The sequence below is a fragment of the Chiloscyllium plagiosum genome, chromosome 7 (assembly GCF_004010195.1).
Source record: "Chiloscyllium plagiosum isolate BGI_BamShark_2017 chromosome 7, ASM401019v2, whole genome shotgun sequence".
In the NCBI taxonomy this organism is placed as follows: Eukaryota; Metazoa; Chordata; class Chondrichthyes; order Orectolobiformes; family Hemiscylliidae; genus Chiloscyllium; species Chiloscyllium plagiosum.
In genome coordinates this window covers 89,787,731-89,802,888 of record NC_057716.1, presented here as the reverse complement: position 1 = coordinate 89,802,888, position 15,158 = coordinate 89,787,731, and the positions used below count along the sequence as shown (strand labels likewise).

General features: G+C 41.4%; 1 protein-coding gene across 2 annotated transcripts in view; it reads right to left on the bottom strand.

Moving 5' to 3' along the window:
- Positions 1 to 7,337: 7,337 nt before the first annotated feature.
- tfcp2l1 (transcription factor CP2-like 1) overlaps positions 7,338 to 15,158 on the bottom strand; it is a 51,995-nt gene continuing 44,174 nt past the window's right edge. The window contains exons 14-15 of one of the 2 annotated variants that reach the window (XM_043694202.1): positions 13,223 to 13,274; positions 7,338 to 11,677 (exon numbers count right to left, since the gene is read on the bottom strand). In XM_043694202.1, coding sequence (XP_043550137.1) covers positions 11,640 to 11,677; positions 13,223 to 13,274 — 90 coding nt within the window. In that variant the 3' untranslated portion in view covers positions 7,338 to 11,639. The remainder of the gene's footprint in view (positions 11,678 to 13,222; positions 13,275 to 15,158) is intronic. The other variant, XM_043694205.1, reaches the window with a different exon arrangement.

The following is a 15,158-nucleotide window of genomic DNA, read 5'->3' as shown; positions in this document are numbered from 1 at the left end:
GATATTGCAGGGGGATTGTCCACTGAAGCTATATTGATAGAACTGAGAAATAAGAAGAGGATGATCACTTTGATGGGCTTGTACTAGTAAGTTTGCAGATGACAACAAATTTGTGGTATAGTGAACAGTGAAAAAGGTTATCCAAGAGTACGATAGAATCTTGATCAACTGGGTCACATTTGGTGTCATCTGCAAATTTATTAGTACAATCCCATCAAAGTGATCACCCTCTTCTTATTTCTCAGTTCCACCAATAGCTTTATTAGACAATCCCCCAGGAATATCCTGTCTAAGCACTGATGCGATGTTTTCCCTATGGAACAAGCTGCCAAAGGGAGTGTTAGATGGGGGTACAATTACAATATTCAAAAGACATTGGGACAGGTACATAGATAGCAAAGGTTAAGAGAGATACAGGCTAAACACACGCATGGGACAAGTTCAGTTTAGGAAACCTGGTCAGCATGTGCGTGTTGGGTTGAAGGGTCTGTTTCTGTGCTGTATGAGTCTATGACAAGAGCAGCAGATACATGGGAACATATTCATCTGCAGGTTCACCTCCAAGCCATTCTCAGTTCTGCCACTGAAGTAAATCTCTGTTCTTTCAGTGTTGCTGTGTCAATAACCTATACACTCCAAGGATTGCAGTGGCTCAAGAAGGCAGCTCACCACCACCTTCTCCAGGACAATTAGGGGATGGGCAATAAAGGCTTGCACCTTACCCTCCCTGGATATGTACTGGAAGATATTATTTTCTATTCACTCTTTCTGTGCAAGGAAAAATATTTTGGTAAACTGGGTGGCTGAGGGGCCCCCTGGACTTCCAAATTAGCACAGATTAATTATGGAATGTATTCCCCTTGACGCACCGAAAGACCGAATTATTTCATAAAATATGGCAGCCCTTCTTGAATTATATAAATACAGATATTTCGGCCATCCTAATAAGGGCTTTTATTTAATTGAGATGGCGAACCTGGCTGGTCCAGGGCCCCTTGGGAGAGGAATCCCGCACGAATACGGGTTTTGTTACATTTGATGTTAACACATTCCGAGCATGTATCTCACTACCCAATTTCTGTTATCCATTGTTTTTTTCTCTCTCTCTTATTTGAATAATGTAAGTGACTTAATTATACACTCTGGTTAGTTGTAGGTTATATTAGTAGTTAGTTGAAACTTTATGCTGGAACAGCACAGCAGGTCAGGCAGCATCCAGGGAACAGGAGATTCGACGTTTCGGGCACAGGCCCTTCTTCAGGAATGAGCAGAGAGTGTTCAGCAGGAGAAGATAAAAGGTAGGGAGGAGGGAGTTGGAGGAGGGGCGTTGGAAATGTGATAGGTGGAAAGAGGTCAAGGTGAGGGTGGTAGGTCGGAGTAGGATGGAGGCGGAGAGGTCAAGAAGAAGACTGCAGGTCAGGAAGGCGGTGCCGGGCTGGAGGGATCTGGCTGAGACAAGGTGGGGGGAGGGGGGATGAAGAAACTGGTGTAGTCCAAGTTCATCCCCTGTGGTTGGAGGGTTCCCAGTCGGAAGATAAGATGCTCCTCCTCCGACCGTCGGGTTGTTGTGGTTTGGCGGTGGATGAGTCCAATGACCTGCATATCCTCGGTGGAGTGGGAGGGGGAGTTGAAGTGCTGTGCCACAGGTTGGTTGGGTTGGTTCGTCCGGGTGGCCCAGAGTTGCTCTCTGAATCGCTCCGCAAGTAGGCGGCCTGTTTCCCCAATATAGAGGAGGCCACACCGGCTGCAGCGGATGCAGTAGATGATGTGGGTGGAGGTGCAGGTGAATCTGTGGCGGATATGGAAGTAGTTGAGTTTTGTTTTTTTTCTCTCAGTATTTTTCTTTTGTTAAATTTTGGTTATTATTTATTTAAGATTTAATTGTATATCAATGCTTGTACTTGAGAGTTTTGTTTATTTTTGTAAACTTGTAAAAATGTTAAATTTCCAATAAAAATATCTATTTAAAAAAAAGACTTGCACCAACAGAAAAGCCCATATTCTCTACATGAAAATGATTGTTGGCAGTTATGTTTCAGCTAAGTTGTCAAACTGAGGACAATGTTCCCAATTACACTATTTCAAAGTCAAGGCGAGGGGTTCTTCCCATTATGATAGGAGAATGCAAGGACTACAGACTTCACTAGTTTCGAAATCTCCCCTCCCACCACCTCATCCCAGATTCAACCCTCCCAACTTAGCACCGACCTTTTGAACAGTCTTACGTGTCCATCTTCCTTGCCACCTATCTGCTCCAGCCTCCCCACTGACCTAACACAATTACCCCGAACCTGCATTCACCTATCGTCTTCCCAGTTACCTTGCCCCAGTCCCACTCCCACCCTGCTATTTATCTCTCAGCCCGCACCATATTCCTGATGAAGGGCTTATGCCCAAAATGTCGACTCTTCTCCTCAGATGCTGCCTGGCTTGCAGTGCTTTTCCAGCACCACCCTTTACGTCTCCCCATTATCCCTCAGTTATCCTTCAACACCACTAAATTCAATCATCTGCTCAGAAGAGCATGGGTAAGATATTTGGCACATAAGCCTGCACCACTTTACACAAGGTTTGATTCGGCTTGGCCTTCCCTTCTGCAGCCCCATAACTTCTGCCAGTAAAACATCTAATCTAATCCTTAATAAATTTAAAGACCCAACTCCAGTACCTCTAAACCCTAACAAGCCTTTGAGAAAAGAAACAAATCTCATCTCTACCTTTGGGTGGCACGGTGGGTTAGCACTGCTGTCTCACAGCGCCAGGGATCCAGTTTTGATTCCTGCCTCTGCGCAAACTCTACACAGACAGTTGCCTTCTCCTGGGTGTCTGTATGGTTCCTCCCACAGTCCAAAGACAGGCAGATTAGGTGGATTTGTTATGCTAAATTGTTTCATAGTGTTGGGATGTGCAGACGAGGTGGATTAGCCAGAATAAATGAGGGTTTATGGGTCTGAGTGGGATAATTTTGGGAGTTGGTGAGGACTCGATGGGCTAAATGGTCACTTTCTGCACTGTAGGGATTCTACTGAAAGGGCGACCTCTCATTCTTAAATAATGCCCACTAGTTTTAGTCTTTTTCACAAGTGAAAACATCCCGCAGATGCTCAAACTACCCAGTCCCTTCAAAGTTAAAAATCACACAACACCAGGTTATAGCCCAACAGGTTTAATTGGAAGCACACTAGCTTTCGGAGCGATGCTAGTGTGCTTCCAATTAAACCTGTTGGACTATAACCTGGTGTTGTGTGATTTTTAAACTTTGTATACCCCAGTCCAACACCGGCATCTCCAAATCAGTCCCTTCAAGATCTTAAGAATCCCACTCTTTCTTCTAAATCCTAGTGGGTATGACCCTAATTTGGTCAACTTTTCTGAATAGGATAATTCATTGTCATCATGTCATGGGTGTTTGTGGGAGCTGGTTGTGAAAATATTTCTTCCATTGTAACAAGGTGGACACTTCTAAAAGCAAAAGGCTGTGGATGCTAGGAATCTGAAACAAGTACAGAGATGCTGGAGAAACTTTGCAGACCTGACAGAGGGAAATGGAGATCATTTTTCGAGTCTGGTATGACTTCTGTTCAGAATGTTGGCTTCAGTTCTGAAGAGTCACACCAGAGTCAAAACATTATGCTTGTTTCTCTCCTAAGGTGCTGCTGAGACACTTTTAAAAAGGAAATAAGGAAATACGCAAAGAAAAAAATAAGAGATGAAGGTAAACTGGTCAAAAATATAAAGGAGGATAGTAAAAGCTTTTTTAGGTATGTGAAAAGAAAAACATTGGTTACGACTAAATTTGGGCCCTTGAAGACAGAAGCGGGTGAATTTATTACGGGGAACAAAGAACTGGCAGAAGAGTTGAATTTGTACTTTAGATCTGTCTTCACTGGGGAAGACACGAGCAATATCCCAGATGTAATAGTGGCTGAAGGATCTGAACTGAAGGGAATTTATATTAGGCAGGAAATGGTGTTGGAGAGACTGTTAGGTCTGAAGGCTGCTAAGTCCCAGGGTACTGACGGAGGTGGCTCTAGAAATCGTGGATGCATTGGTGATCATTTTCCAATGTTCTATAGGTTCAAGATCAGTTCCTGCGGATTGGAGGGTGGCTAATGTTGTCCCACTTTTTAAGAAAGGACGGAGAGAGAAAACAGAATTATCGACCAGTTAGTCTGACCTCAGTGGTGGGAAAAATGCTGGAGTCAATTATAAAGGACGAAATTACAACACATCTGGATAGCAGTAACAGGATAGGTCAGAGTCAGCATGGATTTATGAAGGGGAAATCATGCTTGACTAATCTTCTGGAATTTTTTGAGGATGACACTCTGAAGATGGACAAGGGAGATCCAGTGGATGCAGTATACCTGGACTTTCAGAAAGCCTTTGATAAAGACCCACATAGGAGGTTAGTGAGCAAAATTAGGGCACATGGTATTAGGGGAAAAATACTGACATGGATTGAAAATTGGTTGGCTGACAGGAAACAAAGAGTAGTGATAAACTGTTCCCTTTCAGAATGGTATGCGGTGACCAGGGGTGTGCCGCAGGGATCAGTGCTGGGACCGCAGCTTTTTACAAGTACATTAATGATATAGATGAAGGTATTAAAAGTAATATTAGCAAATTTGCTGATGACACAAAGCTGGATGGCAGGGTGAAATGTGAGGAGGACGTTAGGAGAATACAGGGTGACCTGGACAGGCTAGGTGAGTGGACGGATGCATGGCAGATGCAGTTTAATGTGGATAAATGTGTAGTTATCCACTTTGGTGGCAAGAACAGGAAGGCAGATTACTACCGAAATAGAGTCAAGTTAGGTAAAGGGGCAGTACAAAGAGATCTGGGTGTTCTTGTACACCAGTCAATGAAGGCAAGCATGCAGGTACAGCAGGTAGTGAAGAAAGCTAATAGCATGTTGGCCTTCATAACAAGAGGGATTGAGTATAGAAGCAAAGAGGTCCTTCTGCAGCTGTACAGGGCCCTAGTGAGACCACACCCGGAATATTGTGCGTAGTTTTGGTCTCCAAATTTGAGGAAAGACATTCTGGCTATTAAGTGCAGCGTAGGTTCACGAGGTCAATTCCCGGAATGGCGGGACTATCTTACGCTGAAAGATTGGAGTGACTGGGCTTGTATAAGCTTGAATTTAGAAGGCTGAGAGGGGATCTGATCGAGAAGTATAAGATTATTAAAGGATTGGACACTCTGGAGGCAGGAAGCATGTTTCAGCTGATGGTTGAGTCCTGAATCAGAGGACATCATTTGAAAATAAGGGGTAGGCCACTTAGAACAGAGTTGAGGAGAAACTTCTTCACCCAGAGAGTGGTGAGTGTGTGGAATGCTCTGTCCCAGAAGGCTGTGGAGGCCAAGTCTCTGAATACTTTCAAGAAAGAGTTTGATAGAGCTCTTAAGGATAGTGGAATCAAGAGTTATGGAAATAAGGCAGGAACAGGATACTGATTGAGGATGATCAGCCATGATCATGTTGCATGGTGGTGCTGGCTCGAAGTGCAGAATGGCCTACTCCTGTACTTATTGTCTATTGTCGATTTAAAAATTTTATATTCACAGTAAAACCTTAAAGTGCTGTCTGAGGCTTTGCAGAATTGTGATTTATTTCCTTTTCTTTAATATTGCCAGGTGTGGAAGGTTTGAGTTATAAGGAGAGTCTGGAACTTGTTTCACTGGAGCGTAGGAGGTGGAGAGGCGTTTTATAGAGGTTCTTAAAATAATGAGGAGTACAGATAGAGTCAACGGTAGTTGGCTTTTCCCTAAGATGGTGGATTTCAAGACCAGGGGGGCACATTTTTTACGCGAGAGGAGAGAGACTTAAAAAAAGACATGGGGGCAATTTTTTTTTTTTTACAGAGTCATTCGTGTGTGGAATGAACTTGCAGAGGAAGTGATGGAAGTGGGTGCAATTACAACATTTAAAAGGCATTTTGATAAGTCCATGAATAGGAGCGGTTTGGAGGACCTGGGGCCAGAAACAGGCTGGTGGGACTAGTTTAGTTTGGGATTACAGTCAGCATGGACAGGTTGGACCAAATAATTGGTTTCCATGCTGGTTGACTCTATACACATAAATACCAAAAGCAGAATCTGTCTTTCTCTATATATTAAAAAAAGACAGCACATGTCAATGTTGTTATAAAAGGTAGATTTATTCAATTGGCTAGTGTACAGGCCTTCAGGTACAGAATATATTCCACTTCTGAGCTGAATTGTACAGATGCCAGTGCAAAACATGCTTCTACATTAAAAAAAGTAACAACATTCAACATTTTCCAACCAACCACCCCCGTGTTATCTCCACAATCCTGCCGAGTTTATATATTCGCCCACTGACTGCAAGAAAAGTGTAAGAGAAAACCCAGAGAGCCAGTTGAAAATGAATTAGATGTGCTAAATTTGCCCAACACTAAGACAATATACATTTGCTACACTTAATTGGTAGGAGTACAAAAACATTTCCAAGGTATGTAAAATAGTACTTCAGACTTTCTCGAAAGCACATAATCAACTCAAAAAAAAACTAATCAAAATGCACAATACTGGGGATGCTGGAAATCTGAATAAAAAACAGGAAATGTTTCAAATCAATGCCATTTCATCATAACTTGGAAGAGATGGATGCTTAATTGGTTGGTGGGATAAGAACAAAGACAAAAGTTCAGACATTTCCTAAACATCCTTTTTAGCAGTGCAGCAGGTGGGACTTGGTCCCGGGTCTCCTAGCCTAGAGGGAAAGAAACTATCACTGTACCATAAGAGCCCCAAGACAGAAGTTTATGACACAATAATTCTGTGTCATCTATTTAAGCACTTCACAACCTTCCAGACTCAATACTGGAATTTAACAATTTCAAACCATGCTCTTTGCCCCCATTTTTCTTGTCTACCATGAGTTCATTTTTTTTCTTCTTGTTTTTGCTTTAGACAGCAGCACACCTGCTCTAGGGACATCTTTTGTTCTGGATGTAGCTATGTTTGCTGAGCTGGAAGGTTCATTTCCAGACGTTTCGACACCCTATTAGGTAACATCTTCAGTGGGGTTCAGGCTAAGCACTGTTGAAATTCCTGCTTTCTATTTATATGTTTGTGTTTATTTGGGTTGATGATGTCATTTCCTGTGATGTTATTTCCTGTAGTGAAGTCACTTCCTGTTCCTTTTCTCAGGGGGTAGTACATGGGGTCTAACTCGATGTGTTTGTTGATAGAGTTCCAGAAGAAACCTAAACATATAAATAGAAAGCAGGAATTTTCAGCAGTGCTTCACCTGAGGCCCACTGAAGATGTTACCTAGTAGGGTGACGAAACATCTAGAAATGAACCTTCCAGCTCAGTGAGCAAACTTACATCCAAAACCTCAACCTCAGCTACAAATCTTCTCAAAACTCACTAACATCTTTTGTTCTGTTCTGTGTCTCAGCAGCATTCCCTCTGGCCCTGTAAGTCTAATTCTTCCACCACTTAGTCTCTCCTGTCTTCTACTGTATCACACACCTTGCCCCATCCACTGTCGTAAACTGTTAAGTCGGTTTCTCTCTCAGAGCTGCCAGATCAGCACAGGATTTGCTGTATTTTCTGTTTGAAAAAACATATTAAAAGACAACAAAGCTAGAAATTTGCCTGAAACATCACTGCACTAAACTCATTCAGTACAAAGATTATGCCCTAAACTGCTGTGAGGCAGTGTTCCAAAATGCAGGGTTAATAACAATGAATGTTCATTGTTCAACAGAAAAGCAGTAAATCATAGAACACAACAGCGCAGTACAAGCCCTTCAGCCCTCAATGTTACACCGACCTGTGGAACCAATCTGAAGCCCATCTAACCTACAATATTGCATTCTCGCCCATATGCCTATCCAATGACCATTTAAATGCCCTTAAATCCTGTGGACTTCCTGTAAATAGGCAATTTGCTACAGAACTGCATGCAATTTATTGCCATCTGGGGAAGTGAAGCCTGAATTCCTTGCCCTAAATATAAACTTGTGTTGGCTTTTCCAAATCAAATTAATGATATTTAAATTCTAGCTGGCCACATTAGAATTTCCTTGGCTGGGCACATTAGAATTTCCCTGTCCGTCACTGCAGATAGGCACAGCTTCCTTGTGAAGGGATCAAGTACATTCAAAAAGGTGTTTTCCATAACTGAGACTTGGTCAGTTGCCTGCATCATAGATGATTGAATAGATCTGGTTAATATTCATTATCAAACACAACACTCCTGCCATGTCTCTCAATCCTAACCTTTCAATCAGCAAGTTTTAATATTATAATTATTATGACAAACAGGGACAATGGTTCAAAGGTGGTCATTAGAAATTAAGGCCACAATTTTCCCTCCTTCAGGCGGTGTGTGGACGGAGCCATGTTAGATGTCGAATGCTGAGAAAACATGCCAGATCATGTGCCAATTAGCTTACGGTAAAAAAAAACTCACATGACACCAGGTTATAGTCCAACATATCCATTTGAAAACACAACATTTCAGAGCCTTGCTCCTTCTTCCGGTGCTAGACAATCAGCTTAAGAGTAGACTGGAAACCTTTGACAAGCTTCTCAATTTATCAATTCATCAGTGTCCAGGTTAGTCAGAACTCTGGGTGAGGCCTACGTTTCAGGGATCCAAAGGCAAGAAGGCAGATCATTTTCTTTTGCTTCTATTGGGATGGGGTTGTTGGGAAGGGCAGAGTGGTGGCTTTCAGACTTTCACTCTGCATGGGTGCTTCCAAAGCCCCAAACTGGGGCAAATAGAGACCCCAAACCAGACTAGCAAGTTTCCAGATGGAAAATCAATGCACGCTAGAAAGGCAGGTAATCAGGGAGGTGAGAAATTGAGTGCTTTAGGTGGCAATTAACTGATCATTTAAAGGCTTTAACTAATAATAGGTCAAGCAAGTCCCCTCTGATTCTTCTCACCCACCATTTGATAACTAACGTGGTGAGAAGAGGGTGAATAACGCTCTCGAGCCAAGTTGCCCAATTATTTTCCATTATTGCCCTGAACCATGGGAAAACTGTGTCCTAAAATTATGAAACAAAAGCATTCATAGGCCAATTTAATAGCTCATGATTTGTTGGAAATTTCTGGTTTTATGGAAATATATGGGTTCACTTAATTTAATTGGTAGGTCAGCGATTCAATGTCTCCCAGCTGAGGGTGAGTAACAGAACTAAAAGAATCCCTACAGTGCAGAAAGAGGTCATTCAGTCCACCCATCTGCACCTACCCCCAAACTATCCCCGTAACCCTGCATTTCCCACGGCTAATTCAGCTAGCCTGCACATCCCTGGACACAATGGACAATTTACTATGGCCAATCCACCTAACCTGTACTCCTTTGGAATTTTGGAGGGAACTGGAGAACCCGGGTGAAATCCAGGTAAATACGGGAAGAATGTGCAAACTTCACACAGACAGTCACAGGGTGGAATCAAACCCAGGTCCCTGGCGGTGTGAGGCAGCAGTGCTAGCCACTGAGCCTCTATGCTGCCCTCTGGTATAGGCAATCTGGTAGAAACAAGCCTCCTATTATAGAAATAAAACCTAAATGCCTTGGTATGGCCAACAGGATGATTATACTCCCTCCTCCCCCACTTTCCCTACCTTCTAGTTTTCCACACCTCAAGTTGCTCGATGCAGCCAAAGTATTAGAACAGTCTTATCCACCTACCATAAGCTAGGACTAGGCCTGCTAGCAAATCACTTATTGCTGGCCTCTCACTTCAGATGCTGCATGACGGAGAGTCAATGGAAGAGTTGGAGTGGGTGGAAATCCCTCCAGACATGGCAACATTTAAATGGAAGTAATTCAACTTGGTTTAATGTGTCTTGACAACTGCAGCAGGATGTCCAGCAAAATAAAAATGGGCTTCATATGTTGCAATCGTAAAAGAACTACTTACTTTGATTAAAATGCAAAAACAATTATCTACCCTGGGTGACTTAGCAATTGAGCAACTGTCATGTAAACATCAACAATTTGGAACCAATCACTTTGCAAATAACCTTCAATTAAATACACACAGTTAGTAAAAAATCCCCATTGAGAGAGAGTGCCTGTGACATACAGCAAGCTCTGGGTAGTCATTCAAGCCCTTGTCTGAGACAAAAGGTTGTCTTTGGATAATGAATAAATTCATGCATCAGATTGTCCAAATCCAAAAGAGTCCAACGTGAACTAGCTTCAAACATACAACAAAAAAAATGGCCAGGGTTCAAAAAGCAGGTTTATTTACTTTGCTGCTCCTCCTCTTATCGCACAGAGTGCAGATCCATCATAAGGACTGTAGCAGTTCAAGATGGCGCACCAATTTCTTAAGGACAAGTAGGAAAGAGCAAAGCCCATTCCCATGAACAACTAAAAATATACCATCATATCTCTTCAGCTTTTGAGTTATCACTTCTTTCCCCCCAACCTTAAAATCTGATCCATGTCTTTTCACTCCTTTACTTTCATGATTTCTTTTATCTAATAAAACCTAAGGATGCTCTTGAACATGGATTAGTCTGATTAATAAAAGGAAAATAATATATTCTTCATCTTACCTTACAACTAATATACATAAAGGTTAGTTGTCTGGCTATCTCTCTACTCTCTTTACCTCATTCCCCACTGCAGCACCATGTAAAGGAAATAGATTGTCAGTACTTGACTGCGATCATAGCTTTATATTAGAAAATACTTAAGGGCACAGGCCTCTAAAGTTAAGAGTCACAGCATATTCACAAATATCTCATGAGGATAGGTTTGAATAGATAGCTGTGGCCTGTGTAAGAAAATTTTGGATAACTCAAACTTTAGCCTGGGTCCTTAAAATCAAGACAAAGTCTGGACTTTATGGAGCATAAGCATTTCAAGAGTTAGATGGGGATCATGAGTATAGGAGAAAGTGAGGACTGCAGATGCTGGAGACCAGAGTTGAAAAATGTGGTGCTGGAAAACACAACAGGCCAGGCAGCATCCGAGGAGCAGGAGAATGAGTATGACAAGTTAATTTCACTTCTTTACAATTACAAACCTTTTCAAATAAAACTACAAATGCAAACAAACTGTTTGTTATCAAAGTCACCGGTAAGCCAAATTTCATTTCACTGACATGGGAAGCTTTATGAAATTTAGCTATTTGTTTTTGGAATGATTTTTGTCAATTTTTATTCTGCCTGAAAACTGCAACTAGCGTTCATCATGACTAAGTACAAAACAAATGAGAGGAGGAAAACATGGTTTTTAGTCACTCCACTTATTAGAAAATAGCCAGGAATCAAAAGAAAAATTGTCCACCATATCTAGTGCGGAATTAAGCAAAACATTTTGTCATGTTACCTTGTATACAGCATAGCACCTCCTATTGGGGAACTTGGTAAAATAATGCTAAAAACAAAAGGATTTTATCATTGCCTTCTTGCTTTCTTTCCCCAAATATAATAGTCACTCTGATAAAGAAAAAAAAAATCTTTTTTTCCCTCAAAGACATTAGAAAAATTCAGTTTCAACTGTGGGCAATTCATCTTTTGCCTGATGATCAGATTGTTGTCCATGTTCGACAATGATGACAACATTCAAATAATGTGAAAGCACTCAATCTTCCTCCTGATGTCGGGGAATCAGGTGCAACTTTTGTCATTTTAAGATGATGTTGTACCCATCATTTCTCTCAGCTGTGAAGAACACACAAGAAGTTTAAGTTTCATTCACCATAACAGCAGGATAACTCGAAGTGGGGAAGGAACATAGGGCAATTCTTTAATAACAGAGAACAATTGATGGCATTAATTCCACAAGGAAATATATAGCAGACACTTTCACCAATCATTAAGGCTGGGGCTGGTGTAGTGGTAATGTTACTGAGCTAGCAACCTGGAACCCAGGTTAATGTCCATGGGATGTAGATTTGAATGCCACGATGACAGAAGGTGAAATGGGAATTCAGGAGAGAATCTGGAATTATTTTTAAAAAGCTAACCTAATAATGATTATGTAACCATTGTCAATTGGTGTAAAAACCTGTCTATTTTAATGGTGTCCTTAAGAGAATAAAATATGCCGTCCTTACTGGCCTACACAAAATTCCAGTAGTGATTGGAATAATGTCAGTCAACTCGACCTCATTAGAATATTAATTCGACCAGGTTAACAGCCCTAGTCAGGAGCCCTGGCTGACAGATATAAGTGGGAGTGTCAGGGGTTCAGGTGGCTCTGAGCTAGCTAGGTCACTGTCATGTAATGTGCACATGTAAATAAAGGGTGACTTAGTGACGGGATACTGGCTTCATGAAGTTATTTCACACAATGTGGATGGTACCTAACTCCCCTCGAGGCAATCAGCAATGGGCAATGTCACCCACATAGGAACACAATAAGAGGAGTGGGCCATTCAGCCCACTCAACTGAATTCAATACATTCGTGGCTGATCTGTGGCCTAACTCCATATGCCTGGCTTGGACCGATATGCCTCGATTCCCTTTCTTAATAAAAAAAATTGTCTCAGATTTAAATTTAACAATTGAATTAGCAGAGACTGCCACGTGAGGAAGGGAGTTCCAAACCTCTTCGTGTGTGGACGTGCTTTCTAACATCTGTTTTGAATGACCTGGCCCCAGTTCTTAAACTATGTCACCTGGTTCTAGAATCTTAAACCAGATGAATGAATAAAAGATATCTGAAAACATATTCTCTATGGCCAAGCTCTTTGACAAGAATGAGGAGAGACAGTGCTAATGTGACTGGATTAGCATTCCAGAACCTCAGACCAATGTCTGGAGACATCAATTCAAATTCCACCATGGCAGAAAGTGAAATTTGAATTCAATAAAATCTGGAATAAAGATCTGGCTGAATGGTGTTCGTGCAACTTTTGTCAATTGTGGTGAACATCTATCTGATTCATTAATATTCTTTAGGGAAGGAAATCTACCATCCTGATCTGATGTGATCTGGTCTGGTCTGATCTACACATGAATCCAGAACCCAGCAATGCCATCTTGGCAAGTGGAGATGGGCAATAAATCCTGGCCCAGCCAATGATGCTCACATTCCATGAATGAATTTTAAAACAGGTTTTAATAATCATTAATATAAAATGTTCAACGTGTCAAGTGTTAAGGCTTCTAAGAAAGCCATCAAAGTACTCCATGAAAATGTAATAAAACTCAATGCAAGGGTACAACAGACATACATGAAACTGTAAGAATGTAAACTGTACCTTTCATGGTGCAGATGACGAAGCAAGTTTCATCACCGAAATTCTTAACCATCTATAAATAAAATGAACCCATTAGTCCAGATTATACTGGCCAATATTTCCATTAGTTCCACAACAGGGCACCAATGGCTATTGCCAATATGCTTATCAATAAAAACATTTCATTTAAGGAAACATTTTATCCACTTATCATTGACTGTACAACAGCCTTTGTTGCATTTATTGTTCAAACTGTACTCCTGAGCCCAGATTTGATTGTGTGTTTGTTCTTGAATCAGACACAGTGGCAAAAGCTATTACTGAAGTCTGACACAAGTATATTTTGAATTCTTGGACCGAATACGCTGACTAGTGCTAGCCAGATCTCAATATACCTCCACAATAAAAGTCCAGAAGATGATATAAAGGCAAACATCCAACAGAACACATTATGTTGCCAAGTTACAAAATTAATGCTTAAAGATCAGAAGCATTTCTTGAGGTTGGAAATTTAATTGCAGTACAAAGATCCTTACACATAATAAAAAGCCAGGCATAATTTGACAGAGTTATACTTACTTGCAGCTTCCCACTAGTCAAGTGAGTAAAGGCACTGGCAGATCCAGTGTAGAGCTATACAGACCACAGGATTCCAGAGCCAAACTGTATTTTATGCAGTTACATGGTCTTAGTTTGGCAGCAGTTGGGTTCCAATGCTCTTTGAGCTGGGGGAAAGGGAGAGAAGAGAGAGAGGAAAAAAAAAAAGAGCCACTATTCCCACTTCTCATGACAAACTCTCAAGTCCTTTTGGGACGTGTGGTTGTGGATGTTTGAGAAGTGCGGAGTCACCAAATGGATTTAAACCAGCCACAATCCTGCCAATTTAAAATAAATTTTCTTAACCAGTAATTTCTGAAGCTCTCCACAAAATTCTGGCTGATTGATGATGGCTCCTTTTTAACCATTGGATTGTGTTCCTGGTGGTCTTGATGTTCGAACAAGATAGTGGTTTTTTAAATTTTATAATTTTCATTTTTATTAAAAAGTCAAATTAAATATGAGTTAATACACGTGATGAAAGTAATAAACCAAAAAAAAGGGTTGCCCTGACCCACTGCTACAGAACAGCAAAGCAAGATGCTAGCTGCTTAAAAATTGGAACATTGGATCATTCAGATTCCTTGACTTGCTCTTTGGACTTTCAGCACGTGACTCCTTGAAACCTCTACTCCAGGCTTGCAGTTTACATTGGGTCATGGGTAGGCAAGACTGGGTGGGGCTGGTACTGAAGTAAAGTACACTTCTATTGCGGAGTTTAAAGGGCCCCACAGCTTAATAGAGTAGCAATGGGAGGATCATAAGGCCACAAAATTTAGGAGCAACATTAGGCCATTTAGCCTATCGAGTCTCCTCCATCATTCAATCGTGGCTGATAGATCCTTGATTAATAAGAGGATCAAGGCCTATAGGGAGAAGGCAAGAAAATGGGGTTGAGGAACCTAATTAGCTTGGTCTTCAAAAAACTGAATGAGTTGACCTCCACAGCCCTCTGTGGCAATGAGTTCAACAGATTAAACACCCTCTGGCTGAAGACATTCCTCCTCATCTCAATTCAGTCCCAAACTAGAGGACATAGGTTTAAGGAGAGAGGGGAAAGATTTTAAAAAGTACCCGAGTAGTAACTTTCCATGCAGAGGATGGTGCGTGAATGGAACGAGCAGCCAGAGAATGTGGTGGAGGTGGGTACAATTACAACATTTAAAAGGCATATGGATGTGTATACGAATTGGAAGGGTTTAGAGGGATATGGTTCAAATGCTAGGTAAAAACAATGACTGCAGATGCTGGAAACCAGATTCTGGATCAATTGTGCTGGAAGAGCACAGCAGTTCAGGCAGCATCGAGGAGCTTCAGCAAAATCGACGTTTCGGGCAAAAGCCCTTCATCAGGAATAAAG